General features: G+C 38.6%; 2 protein-coding genes across 2 annotated transcripts; both read right to left on the minus strand.

Annotated features, from left to right (window-relative positions):
* Nucleotides 1–7,410: 7,410 nt before the first annotated feature.
* Nucleotides 7,411–22,101, minus strand: LOC134845269 (soma ferritin-like). Its single transcript, XM_063862215.1, has 5 exons — nt 22,072–22,101; nt 16,880–16,989; nt 15,472–15,618; nt 14,057–14,182; nt 7,411–7,977 (listed from the first exon to the last, which is right to left on the minus strand). Exons 2-5 carry the CDS (start codon nt 16,976–16,978, stop codon nt 7,816–7,818), a joined length of 534 nt encoding a protein of 177 aa, XP_063718285.1. The 5' UTR covers nt 16,979–16,989; nt 22,072–22,101; the 3' UTR covers nt 7,411–7,815.
* LOC134844861 (uncharacterized) lies at nt 17,194–17,979 on the minus strand. Its single transcript, XM_063861678.1, has one exon. The coding sequence runs from the start codon at nt 17,977–17,979 to the stop codon at nt 17,194–17,196; it is 786 nt and encodes a 261-aa protein (XP_063717748.1).
* Nucleotides 22,102–22,661: the final 560 nt, after the last annotated feature.

A 22,661-nucleotide genomic window follows, 5' to 3' on the forward strand; every position in this document is an offset into this window, starting at 1 on the left:
GGTATATAAATCCATGTGAAAATGTACTAATTAACGTAGGTAGAAAAAAATCACCAAATGCAGTTTATCTGCGTGGTAAATGCCAGTTATACTCTGGGTTGTCTTATGACAAAAAGTCCAGGGTTAGTGTTCCGGATGAAATAAAAAATTCAAAACAATTTTTTTTGTTATTTTCATTTATGGAAAAAATGCTTGTCATACAATATCATAGTATTTTTTTGGTCTGTGAAAAAGTGTGATAAGCATTTTTTGTCAACCCGGGGCGTTAGAAGCTTTTTTCATGTTTTCTTTTTTTTGTTATTTCTTCTAAACGGAATTGAGAAATAATTTTTGAATGATTCTAACCAATAGGAAATGATCATACAGCGTCTTTTTTTCGAAAATGCATTAACATAATTGTATTAAGCGTTCTCTACTTCTCAGTAGAGATTACATGGCGGTTGGAAATTTTTATTCTAGGGAAAAGTAGTTTTTGGATATCGTGGCTTGATTCTTTGAATAATTTGCAAATCACCTCACAAAAGAAAAACAAAAACAAAATTCATAGACACAGAATAATCAGTTTCTGTTTTCTTGATTTTTTTGTGTACACTACTGCATGAAAAAACATAAAATTGAGAAAAAATTGTATGAGTTTGAAAGTGAGTGTAAGACTAAAAACAACGACTGAATTTTAGAACTTTTCATTTCGAAAACTGATGTGGCCATTCAAAAAAAATTATTACCCAAAAACCTAACTTTACAAATTGCACGATAAACATTATTTCCAAAGACTCCATTTATGGAATTGCATCAACTGTAAAACTGTATCAATTTTTACTGTAAAACAATTCAACATAAGCACTGTTTGTGCATGGACGTTAACCCGGAAGAACAATAAGCAAACAAATACTCCGATTTTTCTTTTTCTTGATAATTTTTGAATCAATTTTTACAACAAAAATGGCACGGTAGCCAGCCCAAAAAAAAAGGTTTCGAGAAAGATTACTTACTTAACTACATAGCTTCTTAAAAACCATTATCTTTTTTGAAAAAAAAATTATCCAATTCAAATCTGGGGCGTGATGGTGATTTGATAACGCGCATATTATGGTCTTTATTTTAAGCTTCTTCTTTTTTTTTAGAAATGCATGAACACAATTGTATTTAGCGGTCTCTATTTCTCAAAATTTGAAAATCACCTCACAATGAAACAAAAAATCGTTGGCACAAATTTCTCTTTTTTTGTTTTCTTTCTTTTTGTGAGTGTGTAGTACTGCATACATATACGAAAAAAAAAATGAAGAACTTGTATGAGTTTAGAAGTGATCGTGTGACTTATAAAAGAAAAATAATATTATTTGGCAAATTTTAGGCGTTTTCCTTTTGAAAATTTTTATGGCCATTCAAAAAAGCTATTATCATAAAAATTTAATTTTATAAATGATATGATAGGCATATTTACCAAAAATTACATTTATGGAATTGTAAGAATAACGTTGTTGTTGTATAAATTTTTATGATAAGCACATCCTGTGCATTGAGGTCAACCCGAGAGGGCAGTAAGCAAACCAAAATTCCAACTTCTTTTCTCTAGGAAAGTAAACTTTTGCCAAAAAAACTAACAAATCAATATCCAGACGAAATTACGCATATCTCAACTATCAATTCGATTCCAATAGGGCCAGTTTTCACATTTCGTACTCTTTTCAGCCAATCAGATTTTAAACAGTCAATTTAACCTGCTTTCTGACCTCACTGCTTTAGCGGAAGTTTACGTACTGCACTCGCAACTTCGGGCAATTTCAAAAACAAACTAAATTAATTTCATAAAGTTCCGTGAAAACAATTTTTTTGATATCGAAGCGAGCTTTTTTCCAAAAAATTGAGCCTAAATTTTTCGTACTTTTAAAGGCAGTTGAACAAAGTTTGCATAATTTGGCAAAAACCAATCGTTTGATGCTTTTGCTTGGATTGTATAGAATATTGTTCCTTAATCCTTCTCAGTAACGCCATAGTGCATCAGATTTCGAATTTATTTAGAATATCTCCCTTTCCCGAAGCGGAGAATTTGTTCAGTTGATTAAGATAGTCGAACTTTCGACCAATCTGAATGCAACGAAATTCTTTTTCTGTAATTCTTAATACAAAGCTAATCAGGGGCTGGTGTACTGTTTTAATTGGAGGGGTAGAGATTCTTCGGTAGATACCACAAAAAGTATGTTTCAAACTTTGTATTACAAGTAAAACTATATTTTTTGAAACAGCAAAATTAATTGCACAAGGCAGTATAGCGTAGGTGACTTTTGTGTACGTGACAAAAACTTTGCAACTAATGCTGACTCAATGTCAATTTTAATTAGACACCTTGTGAACAAAATGAATAACAAGTTTTTTTGAATAATTTTAGCCAATAGGAAATAGGCATACGCACGTTCTGATCTCAACCCTGATTTTTGGTATGTAAATTAGCTTTTAATTAATTACATAGTTCCTTAAAATTCATCGAGTTTTGAGAAAAAAGTTATCCAACTCAATTATGGGGCCTGACGGTGATTTCATAACGCACTAAATATGGTCTTCGGTTCTCAGCTTCTTCCTTCTCTCCGAAATGCATGAAGATAATTGTTTTACGTATTTTCTGTTTTCAAAAATGAGTCAATGCGATTGAAAAAATTTTTTCTGAAAAAATCAGTAGTTGGAATTTCGTTTAAAATGCAGCAGAAGTGTAACATCATTTTTTAAAAACATTTGTCTGGAAAGCGGGTATATATAAATAAAATTACTGAGAAATACATTGCCATGGTAAATAAGCAAAAAAAAATCATCAAGCGGCTACAGAGCAGACAAAACTTGTTTAAACGACTGTAAGGCCGAAAAAAATTCGAAGTTGAGCTATAAAACCTTTTAAGCAAAAAAAATCCTAAATTTTACGCCTCCCAAACTTTTGAAGCAAAAAAAGCTATTTAACAATTTGGTGCTTCAAACGACGAATTCTGAAGCAAATAAACCTAATTTCATCAAACGAAATTATTTATTCCAAAAAAAAAACATTAAAATGAAAGAAAGCGAAAAATATTAACTGAAAAAAGAAAGCTAAAAACAGGAGTTGCATTACAACCAGCAACAACAACTCGAATGAGTGGCTATTTAAAATACAGACATGCTCAAAAACAACCTGTTGACAGGCAATTTGATCTGTTGCTATAAAAAAAGCCGTGATAACTGATTCAACTGGTTTTGTTAAACTAGTTGTTAACACGAAAAAAAACTATATTTTCTTGTTTGATGACACCTGCTAATCGCAAGAGTAAGCAAGGCTGTGATGCCTAGTCAAGGAGCAAAACAGAGTCTAAGAGCAGGAAAAAGACTAACCTTTTTTGTTTATACCGGAAAACGAGCATTCCATTTTGTAAAGTTCAAACCATCTGACAGCTTATAACTAATTTCGGGTCTAGGACAACAAGCCGACGGGACTTCAAGCCGAAGGGACTTCAAGCCGAAATTAAAACTTTACAAGCGCCTCAAAACACTATTTTATCATCTGTAAAACGTTATTTTTCAAAAATTTTGGCAAGTTTAGCCCATAATAAACGTTATTCATGACAATGCACCGCTTGTGATTGGCATCCGTTAATAACATCAGCCGGTTTTTGAAATGCATAAATTATAAACTTGAAAAATGCCTTCAACCATGTTTTACTTTCCAACTTTCCGAAACATCATTTTAAGGCTTAAATTTTATGAAAACGCCAATAACTTGTGAAGAAAGATCATGAAATTCGGAAACTCTTCAAAATGGTTTTCAAATTAATCATATTTCACTAGTTTATAAGGAACTATTCGGCTTGAAGTCCCTAATTTTACGATTCGGCTTGAAGTCCCGTCGGCTTGATGTCCGGCACCCCTAATTTCATATTGCTCAAACAGCAAAATGGGGAGCACAGCATGCTGCTCTTGGACCTTTTTGATCAACGCTTCGCAGCGGAACACTGCTGTTTACTCCTGCTATAACCTTTGTTTGTAAACTCTTTCTACTCAACGCATTTATGAACCCATGCGGCGTAACTCTGAGCCGACAAAATATCCTCGAAAGTTGAAGTTCTTGTTCCAGATGCCAATCTATGTAAGTATTACAAAAGAAATAAAATCGGTAACAGATAATTAGTCCTTTTTGACACTTTTGTCAAAAATGGGTAGCAGAAGCTTGCATTTTTTGGTCAATGAGGTCAATTTAAGATCATTAATGCATGCAAATTTTCCAGTTTTCTAAAAGCGAATAGCGTATGCTGCCAAAATATCCAGCATCGAAATCCTTCCACAATAAACCGAGGAGCGATTATTGGTCCGCACAATCACCGTACCTCTATGCCAATTGCAAAAAACATGGAAGTTAAAACGGTTAATTGAATACGCAACCTCAACTTCATAGAAATTTCCATGAAAAATTATTAAAGAAAATCTAGTCGCAATTGTAATAATAACTATATCAGTTCGATTACGGCAGTTTGAATTCACATTTGTCTTTTTCGACTAACAGTAGAGAGCGGTTTTTGAAAAAATGGCATTTTTGTCTGCTACTATGTTGTCCACTTGAACAAAGCATCGTTACGTTTTTAGTTCACTTAATAGAAGAAACTAGTTTTACACATGCTACGCACCGATTCACCAAAACAAATAAAACAAGGCGCGTTCTCGCAAATAGAAAAACGGCAACATGAGATTTACGACGCAAAAAAAATGAAAATTGGAAAAAGGTATACAATCAATTCAGCGTCTTTATATTTTACATTTTAACATTATTTTCATTTTTGGAAATTTTTGTTGGTCAGATAATTTTGATACACAGTTTGAGTTCCAATTGCACTTCGAAACCCAAGATAACTACCTCGAAAAAACCCTGCAAATTACCAACTACGTCTTATTAATATACTTTTAAAGTTTGTTTTTATCATTAAAACTTAAAGTTGCGCTCAACACAGATGTTTGTTTTAAAATGATGCTCGTTTAAAAACCTAAGCCTATTTGAGAAATGTGGATCTAAAGGTTTGATTTAATTCACTGAAATTTATTTTAAAAATTGGAACAAGTTTTTACGCAGAGGTTATGCTGCACTTGGCAAGCACCAGGGAAAAACGGCAAAAACTAACTCTAAAATATTGAACGAAAAGTAAGTTAGTGAAATTATTCATGAAAATTAAACCATTTGCTATTGGCAGGAAGCAAACACATGACCTAGAGCTTAGGGGTCTCCCGATCCTGCACCTTCATCATAGTCGCTTAAATATAGGCGAGAACTTTTCACCAGAGAGACAGATGCTTTTTAAAAGCCACAAAATGCGCACTTATTGATAAGGTTGGGGAAAAAAGTAGATTCGTATTATAACAATACGCTTGCTAGTCTACTTATCTTAAAACTTAAACCCAAGACTGCTTTGCCTCATTAGTTATTGGATAGCATAATTTAGTTTCCATTCAGCAAGCTAATATGGAACAAACTTAAGGCACTGAGGCGAAGCAGATCTTAAGGCACTGAGGCGAAGGCACTGAGGCGAAGCAGCACTGAGGCGAAGCAGTTTCCATTCAGCAAGCAAATATGGAACAAACTTAAGACACTGAGGCGAAGCAACATTGCCCTCGGAGTTGAAGAAATAGAAAAACTCATGGATACAGAAAATTTGACTGAAAATTATTGGAAATTGAATTTTCGAGGAAAAAACTCCTAAGCTTTTCGAATATTGAGAAATGATTATGATTGGCACTCTTTTCTTCAAATTATCTCATTTAGAGAAAGCTGGAAAGTACTTTTCTATTTTTTTACGCTCAGCTCATTTACCTTTGTATAACATGAGGTGGATGAGAAAAAATGCCCATGATCCTTATTCATATAAACGAAATGAGCTGAACATAAAAACAAATCATAAACCAAAGCGCGAAAATTAATTTTTCCTGGAAAAAAAGGAAAAAATATCACGACTTCGATAATTGAAAATGACGTTTTTTTTAACATTCAAAATCATGCCATGTTTCAGGCAAAATTACTAAATTATTGGAACGAACAGGCCATCAATCAAAAGATTGAAAAGCTTTTCCACTTAACAGTGGCTTGAAAGTAAGCAAGGTCCGTCCACTCTCTAACACAAAATAATTCAAACACGGTCGAGGCTGAGCTTCACATCACTTGCGATACAAAAACGAAAGACTGGGATTTAAATCAAATGAAAAAAAAAATCAAAAATTGAAAAAAAAACACTTCGAAAATTTTAAAAAGCCCAGAAAGCTCCGGCACCATTCAAGACTTTTCACTGAACTTTTGGAAAGCTAGAAATAAGTCGAACATTCAAAAAAAGTAAGCCACAATAAGCAGACAGACCAAAATCTAAAACAGCCGAACATTTTCAGTTTGCAGAAAAAAAACAGATCTCGACTGTAATCGAACTCCCGGGCTTTGTCGTCAAGCATGGGTTTACAGCAATGTAGACGAAAGCTGAGCTTTCAAGAAAATTGGGCTACGGGAATTAAGTCGACGAAAATAAACGGACGAACGATAGTCCGAAAAAGCACCAACGTTTGCAAAAAAGACAGAGCCCTGCCGGATTCGAATCTTAAGCCTTTGCCGTTTCATGTTGTTGAGTAACCTCTACGCCAGATGCGCCATGTGGCTGATTGAATTTATGATATAAGGAATTATATAAGTGAGCCCAGTGAACAAAGTTAATTACGGAGAAAAATCTAGTATCTAGACTTATCGCAAGAGTAAAAAGCCTACTTCATAAAAAAACATGGAAAACTTTCATGAACACTAATTCACTTAAAAATTTCACTGCTGTTTTCAGCGCATGAATTTGTTTTCAGAATTTGATTATACATTTCAAACTAATACTTGAGAAAAAAATTTAAACCGGATTCCAGCTCTCACCGTCGGACTTTGAGTCATACAAAGCGCTTTCCTTGTTGCCTGACATATACGACGAAACTATTCGTGAAAGCAGTTGTTGCTATGACTCCATCGCTAAGTGACTTTCTACTATTACTTCCACGTATACTTTCTTCGTACATTTCAGGCAGCAAGGAAAGTGGTTTTTAAAAACCAATATTGCTAGATTACTTTTAATTAACGCAGAAGCTTTGCACACAACTTAAGTGCAGCTGAAGTAGGAAAAAAAGACTGCCCTAGCTTGTTTCCGCATAGCTGTTGATAACCAGACACGGGAGCACTCAACCCCTCAATTTAAAAAGCCATTTTTGCTGAAAAAAAAGCTTTCAAAAATATCGCATTCTTGCAAATTGAGTAGCGAGTACTGCTGAGTAAATATGAATTGTTTCCGGAAGGAAAAAAATTATTAAAGGCATCAGCGCTCAAAATTTGCAGCAACCCAATTCAGACAGAAGAAAGCTGCTCCTTCATCACACCACTCATGAAAACTCACATTGGGCAGAACAGGACTTCAATTTTATACAATGTTGACCAATTTCGATATCTAAGTTGCACAGCAAACAATAAGTGGATTAGCAGTATTTGAAGTGAACATCAGCATCTCTACGGTGAGAGATAGCTGTATTGCATTATATTTGTGACACGTAAAGTTAAGAATTCACACGATGCACCCAAGAAATTATACCGTTTGAAAAACAATTGGCACTAGCCAAGCCCTAATTTACAATCAACGAACCAATCAATCAAAGAAAATGTTTACAAGTCAAGATTCGTACAAACACCACTGTAATGATTTCTACTTGAGAATTTCAGTTTTTTTTTTCTACATAATAATCAGTTCTAGGGTCTTAATTTGTTCCTAGTCCACTGGACGAGTTTTTGTTGATAATCAGTTTCGCTTAGTTGGCGGGTGCTTCGTCCTCGCTGTCAAAAGCGTGTTTGTCAAATAGGAACTCTCCTAGACCGGGACCACACTTCTTGGCTCTAGAGATGAGGTCTCCGAATTCCTTGATCGAGTCCACCTGTTCCTCCAGGTAGTGGGACTCCAAGAAGTCACAGAACTGGAAACACATCAACACTTTGTACTTAAGGAAACATAATACTAAACAAAGATCATTAAGTATGCTGTAAAACAACATCAAAATGAGAACAAAAATGAAAACATTAAGGTGACATCAAAATGAGAACATGTGCGTCGAAATTTTTGTTGTTTTAACCGATCAGACATTGTATCAGCACTGAAGTTCTTGTACAGCCAAGGTCAGAAAAAAACAACAAAAAAAAACAATACCTCATTTTTCGAAGTTTAGCCAATCTTCCTCGTGCCAGACTATGTGTCTTTCAGAATTTCGTCCAAAATTCCATAAAAAAGGACAAAATGAGGTGAAACTTAAGAGTTACGTGACTTGTACGTTTATTGTGCAACTCATTTCCATTAGATGATGAGAATTGAACGCATGCATTTCTTTGATCATTTAATTTATTTTCAATTAAGGTCCCTCTAAAGTCAACGTTACAAAAACTCCGATTTATTAGCCCACTCGCCACTCGCAACACCCAACGCCACTCATTGACTCATCAACTATTCACTCACCCACTCACATCACACTCACCAGTACACCATATCCCTCCCTCAGTCTAAGACACTCCACGTCAACCAGAACACCGGTCCAAAACACCTCCACCCGCACTCAACACCCAAACAACTAAATCCCCCCCCCCCCGAGAAACCGCCCACTTTAATCTATCATCCCCCATGACTCCTCTGAGTCTTCACTTATTGCAATTAAACTGCAACGATTTCGGTGGTAAGGCCCTTGCGCTTACCCTCCACCTAGAAACAAACAAGATCCACATTGCTGCTCTGTAAGAAACCGAGCTCAATTGCAACAGCAAAACTTCCTTTCTTGGCAACTATATTTTTGTCTGCAACGACAGCAAAAAAAGACGGAGGCCTCCTCTTCGCAATAGCCAAAAACGTCCCCTGTGAAACTTCGAATTCGCACTCGCCACTCTCAGTGGAATCCCAGAAGAACATAAGTAAAGATCCCTGACAAAATTCTACAGACCTCGGCAATACGCGTGCCCGCAAGGATACCAAGGATCTATAAACCACCGACTACTTGACTCAGAAGGACTTGTAGTCGGTGATGCCAACGCTCACAGTCCCCTCTTAGAATTCCAAAATTACCGAGGACTACTGATATCGGACGAAACAAGGGGCTCCACTACAATCCCCCTCAACTCGGAAGAACAAACCCACCTCAAAACAAACATTGTCCCCTGGCATCTCTCTCGCATCCTAGACTATCGCCCGATCCTGCAATGTGGCAGCACAAATCTCAACCCACTGTAACCCTCCCACCCGACTCGCTCCCAACAAAAGTTACATAAACCTCGATAAAGCTGATTGGGATAAATTCGCAAATGAAGTAGATGAGATACTCTCTCAAAAAGAGGATCCTAGCGATGTTTACAAAGACGAGAAAGTCTTCAGGGAAACAATTCTGCAATCAGATAAACACCATATCCCCTGCGAACGGCGTAAATTGGCTAAAGCCTCCGTTCTCGAGGAACCCAAAGACTTAATCAAGCAACTGGACCAAACTACTCTCTGACCCTACCGACCCAAACAGTACTGCCCTGAAGAAAAAGCAATATCTGCACCGCTGTCAAGGAGAAAACATTTCGCGAGTTCGTGAATTCGAGTAACCATAGAACCAAGTTAAGCAAATATTGTGGAATAGTTCGCATCTTGAACGTTCATGCCCTTAAGATTCAAACCACAAGACACTTTTCAAGAAGAAGTGGAGAAACGCATAAAAAAGGCGCGTCTATCTCAACCTTTCAGTCACTGTAATTAATTTGAAATATACCAATGAAACTAGTTTAAACTATCCCACTGAAGTCATAACCTTAGTTTGCGCGCTTCGCAAATCCATACCATTTGGAAAACAGCCACCATATTTTTTTCTCGTCAAATCCCTAAAAAATCCCAATCTGTCCAAATCGTATCACCCTATTGACGTATTCAGTCCCGTTAAAGCACTCCTCATTCCTCTTCTAAATGAACCTAAAACCCATGCCACACCAACCCGGTTTCCGGCCCCTTATATTCCACTAACAGCGTCTTAAACTCCCTCAAAAATTCATTTTTGCACGGCTTCAATAAAACCGTAACATACAGTTCTTGTAGCCGTAGATCTATCTCCTCATTGCCCGACCTCTCAACCTCTGGCTAGGCAACTACCAAAAACCCATGCCAAAAACCCATTCAGATAACATCTCTCCAAAGCAAGAATAGTCCGCAAGGAGTCCACGAGTGTCAGTTATCTTCACCACTTTTCAACTACTCTCTCCGACTCCCCCTCTCCACCCATAAACTTATTCGTTATACCTTACGCGGACGACTTCAATGTCTACACCCCAGGCACCAATATCAAAACTCAATAAACCTCCCCTCACTCTCTCTCTTATTTTTTTCTCTCTCTCTCTCTCCCCTCACTCTCTCTCTTATTTTTTTTCTCTCTCTCTCTCCTTCTTTCGCTTTATTTCTTTCTTTCTTTCCCAAACTAAACATCCCATACTAATCATTTCTTTCGAAATCCTCAAAGCCCTTCTACACTCACTGCTCTTTCACTCTGGTCCAATCTTGTCGAGGCATCCGCCTTCATCAGGTTGGATCAGCATTCAAGCTCGATGGCCAGAGTCGACTCAAAACTGGCTCATAGCTTCGGCTAGGAAACCAAAACTGTTCCTCCGTCTGGTGCTCCGCAGATACGGTATAGACGAAAAAAGACACCACAGTCATAGATTTGCTATCCTTTCCTCGTTTGACAGCTTGATAAGATACCGAAACAGGAGCCTCAACCAGAATCTAGAATCTCAGAAACTAGAATCGCACCCTCTCTCTCTATATATGTACACAGGAAACCCGGTGGGGGAGCAGTGTGAGATCTGGACGAGACGAAAAAAATCCAAATAAAGAAATCAATCTTCTGTGAAGAGGTCCCTGAACTAACGCACTAAATGCTTTGAACGAAAACGAAGACCATTTATAACGGAATCTGACCAAAATTAGGAACATTTATGTGCTGCCCCTCGACGAGGCAACTACCGCGCAAGAACAGCGATCATGCCAATTCGAACTTGAACATTCAACAAAAATTTGGAAACTCTTGATAAAATGAAAAACCCGAAGCAAAAACGAATGATTGTTCCGCAGAACAAATTACACCACCTAAAAGCTCGCTGCTTATCAAAAATTTTAAATAGTGCAAAAAGTTTGGATAGAATCTATATCAATTAGTGAAAACATAAATGAATAAATAATACTTTTATTCCGCTGGGAAATCAAAAACCTATAATTCACCGAAGAAAATAAAGGGCGCAACTCACTTTTTCCTAATTAGCAATTTCGTTATTAAAAACGTAGCATAGCTTCATTTGAGCCAATGAAATTGAAATATACACTAAGAAAGACTTCATAAATCTCAAATTGAGGATCAGCAACTAAAAACAATTGATTCATTTTGAAAAAGATGTAACAAGCCAAGTGCAGCAATAGAAACTTAAAATGGAAAATCCGCTCAACTTATTGAAACCAGATAAACTCAAATCGAACACCCTTTGGAATGAAACCAGTGGAATCAGGCTAGCTCAGATTAACCACCATACGACAAACAAAGAATCGGCTAAGGTTCCACGAGCAGGGAAGACAGCTCTATTTCAGTTGAATGAGATATTAGCAGCACAAGTTACTGACTCTTGACGGACCAGCCAATTCATCTTCAACCTTCAGCACAACAGACAGAACTCACTCGACTTGTAATGTATTGAAATCATCAACTGACTCTTAAGACGATCATACCAGAGCTAATGCTGACAAATGTTCGGAAGCCGCAGATTTCAGCACCACTATCTTACAGCGACCCACCAAGGAAACACAAAGGAAATCTCGACCTAAACACCTTCCAAAACTGTTGAGGAAAATGAAATTGGCATGCCAGCTACTACAACAAAATCCATGCTTATCAAAATCCTTCGACTAAAAAAAGGATCAGTTCAGTCCTTCAGCATCAATGAAATCAGCGGAACAGCAAAGACCACTTCAACCCGACATCTACAGAGGGAAACACATCCAACTTTGATTCAAAACTCGATACAAAATGAATTCTTTGGTACAATTCCGAGCAAGAACCACGCGCTACAGAATCCCACGACAAGAGTCAAAAACTCAGCCTAATCTTGGACGACTGAGCAGCAACCCATTACAATAAATTCACTAATCATTAAACGCCTCAACGGACTTATGACAGCACTTACCATTACCAACAAAAAAATTACCAGAATTATGGCCAGTAAAAAACTCATATCAGCGAACGATTCTCCTGTTTTCAGGAAAATGAAATTACAATGCCAGCTGCTACAAAAAAAACCCATTCCAGTCAAAATCCTTCAGCTAAAAAAGGATCAGTCAAGCTAACAACAAAATCGACGGAGAAAATTTTGAAACAAAACAACTCAGCAAAAACTCAGGACGCTCGATTTTATTTCAACAACCAGGACGTCTTCAGACAAACAGAAACAGTCAAAACCGTTCATCATTAATGAAATTAGCGGAACAGCGAAGAAAACTTCAACCCGACATCTGCAATGGGAAACACCTCCGGGTTTGATTCAGTAATCGATACAAAATGAATTCTTTGGTACAATTCCCAGCATGGACGACGCTCTACAGAACCTCACAAGAAGAGTGAAAAACCCACCCCAGTCAAAGTTTGGACGACTGAGAAGCAACCCATAACCCTGATCTCACTAATCAACAAACGCCTCAAAGGACTAATGACAGCAATGACCATTACCAACAAAGAATGACCCGAATTTTTGTCAATGAAGAAGACTCATATCAACCAGCTCTCAGCACCAACCGACAACAACAAACTTCAAAGTCCATATCAGATCTCAGTCCAAAAAATAAATTTGATCCCAACAGAATAACAAAAGAACAACTATAACCCCACAGAAGACAAACTCAACAGCAAAACTGTTAGCAAGAGTTTCGACAACATTCAACACGGAGTTAAAAGCCCTCGTGAGCCAATCCTTTTTTGCGGATTTCGGATATCAAAAGAAACCAAGACTACGGAATCGGACAGAACAACGCATTCGGACAAAATGCAAGGAACACACAAACCACATTCAATTACCCGCAAAAAAAACTTGGACAGCAGCACACAGGAAGCAACAGGAAACAACCAGACCTAAAATTGGATGACACTCATATTAAAGGTGGAAAATAGCAGATCTTTATTTGCCCGGATATGCATGAAAACAAATTTCAGAAATCAATTTAAGAAAGACAACCAGAGTTTTTAAAAAGCAGACGGCCTGAGTACTTTATTCGATTTAAAAAATAAACGACCCGAGAAGTCACTTCTCCTTACTTCATCGGTAATCTTTTTTTCAGATATAGAGAACAGAAAATTGCCAATTTTGATAAATAAAGGTGCGCTTTAGACATCTATCATGTCTACGGTGTAAAAGATGAAATAATCTGCTCTCAAAAGATTCCAAAATCAATTTATATAATTTACACTAGTCCAAATAATAAATTACAAGACGTGAACTGCAAGCTTCTTCACTGCGTTTAGGCGAGGAATACAAAAAATATCATTTTTTGGCCAAAGAATCGATAATTTCAAGGATACAGGCAACTCTTTGATAAAAGTAAATTTAATAAATTTTTGATGATCTCAATTTGATTAACTTTGAAATCGGTAAAAACTTGTAAGTGTGATTTAAGTCCACGCTTTGCTATCCTGTTAACCCAATCAGCCTTCAAATCTATTCGCTAAAAGCTAGTCTGTTCACAAAAGCGCCTACCTGCAGACCACAGAACAAAACTATTCAAGAAAAACAATTCTTGAGCTCATTTATTTCTATTAAAAAGCGCATTCATACTGGCCAGTAAAAACCATTATTTCGTATATTCAACCATGAATGGAAATGATATTTCAACAAGGACAGACTCAACTCTGTTTATCCAGCTAGCTAAATTTCACCTGTGAAAATAGTCTAGTAAGCAGGGTTTACATAATATTCACAAATATAATAATATGATCAAAATATGCAGCCAACCTGCTTGTCTCCATGTCCGTCAGCCAGTGCGTGAAGATCTAGCAGAGCCTGGTTCACCTTCTTCTCCAGGGCCAATGCACTCTCAAGCACATCCACCACATTCCCCCACTCGTCCTGGTCCGGTTTCTGAACATAATACATATAATTACGCACTTTTCAACTTTGAACTCTTGATTCAGAGAACCAATTGGCGACTATGAGCTTCGCTTGTCCGGCAATAGCGGTGAAAATTATTCAGACGAAAAAAAAGCTCAAGATGAGCAGCAATAAAATTTTCAAAAATATAGTCACCCAAAAACGCATTTCTCCTTAATTCCGCCCAGTGACGGAATTATTTGTGACGGGTAAGTGCCTGCGTCGAAGAAGTCTTAAAACGTTGTATCTGGGCCAAAAAAAGCTCTGTAACTTTTAATAAATAGCAGTCGCTTTCCTACCCCATTATCTGTAAGTAAAACTGTAGACAAGCAAAACCCTAAATAACATGGTTGCTTTCTCGAGTGACAAATGAAACAATAAAGGGTTGCCGTGGTGACTCAAAAATTACTGCACTGATATTCGCACAAAAAAATGAATACCAGGCACTCAGATTTTCCAAAAAAAACATAGCGAACAAACAGTTGCAAGAGTTCTTAAAAAATGACCACAAGGAAACAAAAAAAAAGCTTTCGGATTTCAAATTGAAAAATATATGGACTTCAAGCTCCTAAGATTCAAGAATAATTAATGATTGACACTTTTTTGATAATACAAACCCAATTTGAGAAAGTTGGATTATTTCGCAGGGAAATCTGAAAACTAATTTCTACTTTCGAAAATAAAAGTTTTTCACGTTTTTCTTGACCTTAACACTTTTTCTGTTCAATAATGGAGTTTGCCTTACTTTTAACAAAAGAAATGAACTGAAATTTTATCGCAAGTCAAACCGCAAAAAAATCGAACTTAAGCGCGAACAAATTTTAACGTTTACCTGAAAAAAAACACATAAAACCAAGATCTATACAAGAGTCTTCATCACGTTACGTTGATCGGCTCTTTAAAAAGCTTTTTTTTTCAACAATAAAAAGCTTTCAACAATTTCGGCATATTACAACAATAAAAAGCTAGTTTCGACAATGTAAAATTTTCAAAAACTGCAGAAATTAGGGTGAAATAACTAGGTATACTATTTTATACCTATTCCGGACCCTAAACCTTTTTGGTCAATGCTATTCTTGGACTCTTAACTGCGAAAAAGTCTACTCGTTAAAAATTAATTTCCGACCGTTCTGCTTTCACCGAATCTAATTCTAAGTTCCATCAGCAGCACATTATTTGTGGTCGACATGTCCAAATACTCTTTTTTTCAGAACACAAATTCAAATGTTATTTCATCCACACTATGTTTTCGGAACTGGTAGCAAACCAGGGGCACTTGCCTTGATGTCTTTCAGCAGAATTCTGCCGCCCCTCTTGTTCTGGTACTCCATCAGTTTCATGGCATGTTCTCTTTCATCGTCGCTCTGTTTTTTCAGGAACTTGGCCACGTTCGGCATCTTCTGATCATCCCGTTCGAAGTAGTAAGCCTGGAATTATTTTACACGCAGATCAAAAAAATGCAAAACAGTTATTTAAATTTGCTTAATGTTGCATGGCCAACAAAACATTCACCATGTTAAAATTTTCTTTGTAGCAGAAAAATATCTGTTTGAACCGATTTGAAATCAGTATATCCTTTTGGTAGTTAACGAGAGAAATTGATGGCTCAGAGCCTTCGATGTGTCTTAACTTTTCAGTTTCCGCCACAAATGGCACAATAATTCTTGATAAATATTCTTTTCACTTCTCGCTAAAACGATCAATTACACAACGACGAAGCGATGCTTCGCACGACTTGCAATACAACTCAAACAGCATGACATATTTGCAGACATAAAATGAGCCGTCGCAAAGTGGGAAACCTTTTATAAATGTCGGAAAAACATAGATCTGCCAAAACTTTCCTGATTGCCTCGTATGGTTTTAAATAAAGTCCATTACGAGAAATACATTCCAAAGACGACAATTCATTTTCAAAATAGCGTCAAAAGAAAACTATAGAAAGCGATGACAAAGCTGACAGTACTTGTGCAGACACCCGTTGAGCCGCAAAAAAAGATACCCGTTCATACAAAAACTTTATAAATCATAAAAGTGCAAAAGCCATCCTTGAAATTTATACATAAAAAACTTTTTGATCATGAAACGACGCAATATGAGGCTACTAAGCCCATATATTATAAGCTGCGACCTTTCAAGTCAAATTAAAAAAAGATAATTTAAAAAATTTATACCGGAATTGGTTAATAGACAACCAGCATAAAAATCAAATGTCGGCACCTCGCAAATACAAACGATAAAACGCCGAAAGTAGCACTGAAAATTCAAAGAGTAAAATAAACAAGGAACAGGTACAAGTAAGAAAAATTTTGACCTATGCCCGGAATCAACCTCAACTTCGAGATTTAGAGCCTCACGTCCTCGCATCTGCGCCGCGGTATCTTGGAAATATACAAACACTAGCCACCAAAAAGTATATTCAGATGCTATTAAATTTGCAGTTCTATTCCAGCGAATAAAAATAAAGCTATAGCTATAAGCCCGAACCGAAATTTCGACGAGGTAAAGAGAACGGACATTTAAAATGCAGACATGCTCAAGTGTCTGTTGGTTGACAAAAGTATAGATGTGGAGATGAACACCAATTTCAGCCATCCTGTAAACAAAGTTATTTTCGGGGGCAAATGTTCAGTACCAGGTTGCAATAACATAGCGCATCGCAAGGGTAAAACGCATGATGCAACTTACCATTGACAAATAGGTATACGAAGCATACAGTTCCATATTGATTTGCCTGTTTATTCCACCCTCGCACTCTTCGTGAAAATTCTGTCTCACAATTGCCATGATGATAAAGTCTAAAAGTCAAATCTTTACTAATCAACAACCTTGCTGAAACTGTTCAAATAAAAATGCATTCAAGTAAATATGACGGCAAAAAAAACTTGATAAATATCTTTGTAAAAATTATTCAACACTGTCTACTTTTTCTAAACTACCATAATAAAACAATTTGATAAGAAGCACCCTCTTGATTATTACAGCTTTGCATTGATTACTTTTCAGAATAGATTTATAAAGCACTGCACAGCCCTGTGGTCCGAAAGATTACGACCATTCGGTCTCGTCTGTTCATTCACTTGGTACAAATCGACTGACTTATAATTTCGTACGAAGATAAAATCAATCACACTGCGCGCTGAATTGTCGAAACCGGTAAACGTGCTGGACGGTTTCTTTTGTGCGGCTACGTCTTCTGAGTCGATTAGACCAGACTCGATTACGATTTTATAAGTCTGCTCAGTCTTCTCGGAATTGAAATCCCCTGTTAAGAAGTATACGTCCTTCTCAATGTCAACAATTTCTTTAATTTTCGTAGAAAGAAGATGTGCACTATACTCCCTTGCCTCCAAAGACGCGTTGTCAAGATGAGTATTGAAGTGCCAAAACTTGTTCTCGGGTTTTAGGACTTCTTGAAAGTGACCATATTGACAAGTCCTCCTGCACCCTGCTCCTGGGTATATGGAGCCGGGAACTTCTGGAGTGAGACTTAACCAGAAAACTCCGTGGCCCAGTAAAGAAAATTTCGAGGAGTTATAGAAAATTGGATTGAATTCTCCTGCAAGTTTTCCATCATCACGTCCGACTCCGAACCATTTGTAGGCAACTGGAGCCAGTGAATTGTTAATATCCAGAACTTGGTCGTAAAGTGCCTCCTGCATTCCAATAAAATCGGATTTTTGGCTCAAAAGGAAGATGCATACATCGTCTTTTCTGTGCTGCCACGAGTCCAACCCATCATCTGCATTGTCATAGCGGATATTAAAGGTCATTAACTCCACAGTCATTATGATCTGTCACAAAAATAAACCCAGTTATATAAACCCACCCAGGCAAACAGACCCAGAAAAGTTCCTGTAATCTTGAAAGGACTGTGCCAGTCGGTCATATTTGGAAGTTTGACCTTGAGGAATACGAACTACGTAATTTTGGGATGAAATTTAATTTTTCAAAAATTCGAATTGAGCCTGTCATGCTCAACTTTCTTGCGAAAACTGAAAATCTCAGAAATACAAGATCAGAACGACCGAATAACAATCGCGGGAAAGTGGTCAAATTAAGCAGCGGGAAATTGCTATTCGCAATTTCCGACATCTAAATAATACGAGAGTAGAGCTGTCCTATCTTGATACAGAAAACAAAGAACATCGAAATTCAGTTGGACCAGAGTGAACCTTCGGTGGAAAGGTGGACAACCGAGGTGTCCCAATGGTCCAGAACCAAAACTCCATTCTCGAGATAAAACTTGTTCGATTAGAACTTATTGAACCAAACTTAATTCCCCAATTATTCTCAAGTTGCTTACTAATTTAGTTACCTCTAATTCTCGAGTGTGCTAGTATGTGAGTACCCAATTTAATTTTCTTGAGTGTGTTTTATGATTGTTATGTTGAGATAAGGAGAATTTTAGGATGATCCATCTGAAATGGATCAAAGTTGCACTGTCTAATAAAAAGTAACTGTACGGATTGTTCCGATCCTGTTTTTAACGGCGTTCGCGTATTTTGGGTATTTTGAGACCTGAGTATGGTGACGTTTTTATTTTGTAGAGTGGGGGGTATTTTGATAGTGGCCTTCAAGCTGTAACGGGTTTTTAGTCTCATGTCGCAAGTGAACCGAATTGGCTCCGACCGTTCGAGGTAGAAAAACACAAGAGATAGTGTCCCTGACTCTTGAGCCAATGGTTATAGGGCCTATTTTTCTTTAACCTCATATGTGACCGAAGTAGGCGACTGTTACATAGTGTTTCTAAGGCGCTCCTGGGTGTTTTTACGGCATCATGACTACGTAGTTGAACCCACTTGACACAGCTCCGGGCTACATACCCATTCTATAGTACCGTTGGTACGGTTCAGCGGGAACGTGTAAACCTTCCGGTTGTACCGTGATAGCTTTTTAAGAAAACTCGAGAAAACTTCCTGGTTCGCTCTCCGAACGAGGCTTAGCTAACCGAGTAAGGGGGTAACAAGGGGGACGAAAAACGAGCAAAAGACAAAAAGCGAAACAAAAACCGAAAAAGAATGGAAAAAGAAACAAAAACCATTTAAAAAAAAGACAGTGACTTTGACACCAAATTAGTTGGATCAAACCTTTATATTTTTTAAATTAAAATAGGAACGTTTTCACTATAACTAGCATCATCAAGTATACACAGCTAAACGTCAAAGTAATTACAGTCAAAGTAATATGAAAGTTTATGAGTATCTAATTATATACAATATACAAGTATTATATATCAGCTTTGAAAAAATAGCACCAAATTACAGTTAAGAACAGCAGTTCAGTGAAAAACAGCAACGGGGTGAAGAGAATAAAGGAAAGGTTAGTCGCGTCGTGATAGGGAATTATTGATGGAAATATCTTGGTTGTAGCAGGTCTGGCTTCTCATTTTGCGGGATCCTCTAATGCAAAGAAGGGCACCTCTCATAATGCAAAAGTTTACACGGGTTCGTAGCCACGAAATAGTTTCAGAATAGTGGGTTCCGCGCTTCTCAGAGGTCAGGAGAGCTAGCTGGGAAATAAATGTTGAAGTCAGGTTGCTGCAGTCACCACTGGTTGAATAGATAATGGGAGTGAAACTTGCGTGCTCCGAGTTCAAAATTCGTTCCTGGTAGTTTTTGATTTTCTCTTGTTCATGATGTTTGAAGGTTTCAGAAATTTTCCGGTTGATATTGGTGGTGGCTCCGGGATTGAAATTTCGGACGTCGAAAAGAGTGCGTTGACCGGTCCGCCAGAAACCCCTTGCTGCTATATCCAGTCTTGCTCCATCTTCGGCACGGTTGGAGTTAGTTTGGACAACTGGTTGGAGACTCGGTTCAATGGAGACGTCAAAACAAGTTTCGCGTATGATGTTCGCCAGCAGGTTACGCAACTCGTTGTGTCTTTTATGAATAAAACCACCAGTGGTGCAATTAAGGGCGTGGGTGATGTCGTAAGGTTTCCCACAGACGCAGGCAATGGGAAGGTTATCAAGACTGATAACGTATCGGAGGCGGAGGAGGTCTTGAAATTCCATTTTGTTGAGAGCATACCCTAACTCTTTGATAGGGAGGGTAGTTAACCACGCTGAGGTGCCTTTCCGTCTCGTATGTTCTAGAAGTCTGTCTTGGCGCTCAGATAGCTTCGGCCGGATAGTTTGCAGGAGTTCTGTTTGCGTCTCGGTGTTTTGTTTCCGAATATAAGCCCTTCTAGATTTCTGATCGGATTCGAAACCAGAGGGAAAATTTTCAGATTGCGTACATATTAGGTCCACGTGTGGTTCGCAAATGAATTCTGAAGCCCGGTTCATTAGAGCACTCTGTCTAATTGGGTCGCGAATGCTCAGGCCGCCCAACCTGGCTGGTAACTGCGCAAGGATACAGAGAAGTTATTGAGGAAGGGGTGGAGCTGGGGGCATAGAATTTCAATGTTATGGAGAGCCGTACCGCGGTTCAGTCTATTGAACGCGTTTTCTGCGTCAATGAACAGGGCTGCTTGGCACTCGTCGGCGTTGAAGGTCTTCTGCATGGATCGGAAAGCAGATTCAATCCCGGCGCTAATACCAGCGCAAGTTTGGAGGGGGCCAACAATCTCCCTAACTTCATCTTGAAAGCAATGGATAAGAGCGGACGTGATTATTCTTCTAAAAATTTTTCCGATTCCAATAGGGCGGACGCCAGGTGATTTGTCCAGGCCAACCATGCGGCAGTTTGCTATGGGCTGCATCACTGAAGCGGGTAGTTGCTCTGTGGCAAGAATTCTGGTAAGATCAGCGAGAGCGTGGCAGACGTCGTCGGTTAATTTACCAAAACTATCGGAGCAAAGAATACGTTTGGCGCCTGTTGAACTTAGGCCGCTTGGTCCCGTGCCTCCAGTGCTGTTGAGTGCGCATTTGCGGATAAGCGCGCCTGTAATGTTGTAATATATCGATGCAGGAGTAGGTTTAACGGGTCCCTTGAGCAAGGCATCAGCATGCGAAGGCTCGGCGACCGGATGTTTTCTCTCCAGTTGAGCGATGAGGTCATCGTCTACGGGCAGAGGTCCTCCAGACTCTTCGCCTTCGAGGAGTTGGGTGGCTTGGGTGAGTTTATCCCGCATGATAAGGTCACTGTACGTTTTCGACAGGTTGACGACTCCCTTTCGGCGCTTGCTTGTAAACTTATCCTGGATTAGCAGGCATTCAGAGACAATTTCGTCTATATTGCCGTTCGACCAGTGCTCTAAACGGGCTTTAGTACAGTTGTTGTGCTCTTTCACTTTGCTGCGAGCAGATGGTTTCTGTAACATAAGCGCGGGGAACAAGTGAAAAGCTAAGGAGGCGGAGTGAGCGTTCTTTGGGTCTGAAGTAAAATTTTTCAGAATGCGGATGAACTCCTCCAGGAACTGACTCCCTACTTTTCCCTGTGGAAGGGTGAACAGGTTAGGTACCCAGGTGACAATCCTCGAATAGGCTTGATGGAGTGAAGTATAACTGATTGTCCCATGCAGCACCTTAAGATCCTCGTGAGTAGTTTCCACCGGATCCAACCGGAGATCACTTAGTAGTTGAGATAACCCAGTTGATCCGTTCACCGAGGGGGTGACACAGTAAGGACAGTAAAATAGAGAGTTTCTAGGCATTGCTGCAAGTGCTTTCTTTGTAGTTTTGGCACAGCTCATGTGGTACCAGTTGTTACACTGGTCGCATTGGACGCCACTCGAGCTCACGTTACCGCTGTGTGGGCAATCCGCATTACCGCATGGTGCTGTGTCTTCTGATTTCTGGGTGAGCGGTCCTGCGTGTGGATCTCGCGTCGCTTCGCTGCTGCTGGCAGACCGAAGTTTTCTCGCCATCTTGCTGGGACGTCTGAGTTCACAATCTAGAGGGCTCTTGAGACGTTTGTGACATTCGACCTCGGAAACTATTTAATAAGTTTATCACAACAATTAGGCTAATATAAAAACCTTTATATTAATTAAATAGTATACCCATACTGTTTTTTATAAGACCGATCGTTTCGATCATTTCAGCAATTTGAAAAGGTGCCCAAGTGTGGGGCGTTAAGAAGGGTTTTCAGATAGCTTGCAACTTAGCTGGACCACTAGGAGACTTAACTGGAAGAGGTGACCAGTCGACTGGGAAAGTGGTTCACAGGGACTTAGCTGGACCATTAGGAGACTTGACTGGAACAGGTGACTAGTCGAGTGGGAAAGTGGTTCACAGGGACTTAGCTGAAAAACTAGGAGACTTGACTCGAACAGGTGACCAGCCAAGTGGGAAAGTGGTGCTGTTAATCAGGTGCAGGACAAGTCAAGGAAACAAGCAGCACGGAATCAGAGCAACAAGAGAGGACTGGGGTGTTCTCAAGTTGGTCAAACGGGTATCGTTAAAATCCACATTACATTATAGGAGATATGTGTAAAATTGGATAAGTGGAACCCCACTGTTTTGAGGAACGTTTTTACTCAAGCAGGCCTGGAAACAGGTTCTACGGTTTTCTCTCAAGAGGAT

Source organism: Symsagittifera roscoffensis, chromosome 4, assembly GCF_963678635.1.
Source record: "Symsagittifera roscoffensis chromosome 4, txSymRosc1.1, whole genome shotgun sequence".
Lineage (NCBI taxonomy): Eukaryota > Metazoa > Xenacoelomorpha > Acoela > Convolutidae > Symsagittifera > Symsagittifera roscoffensis.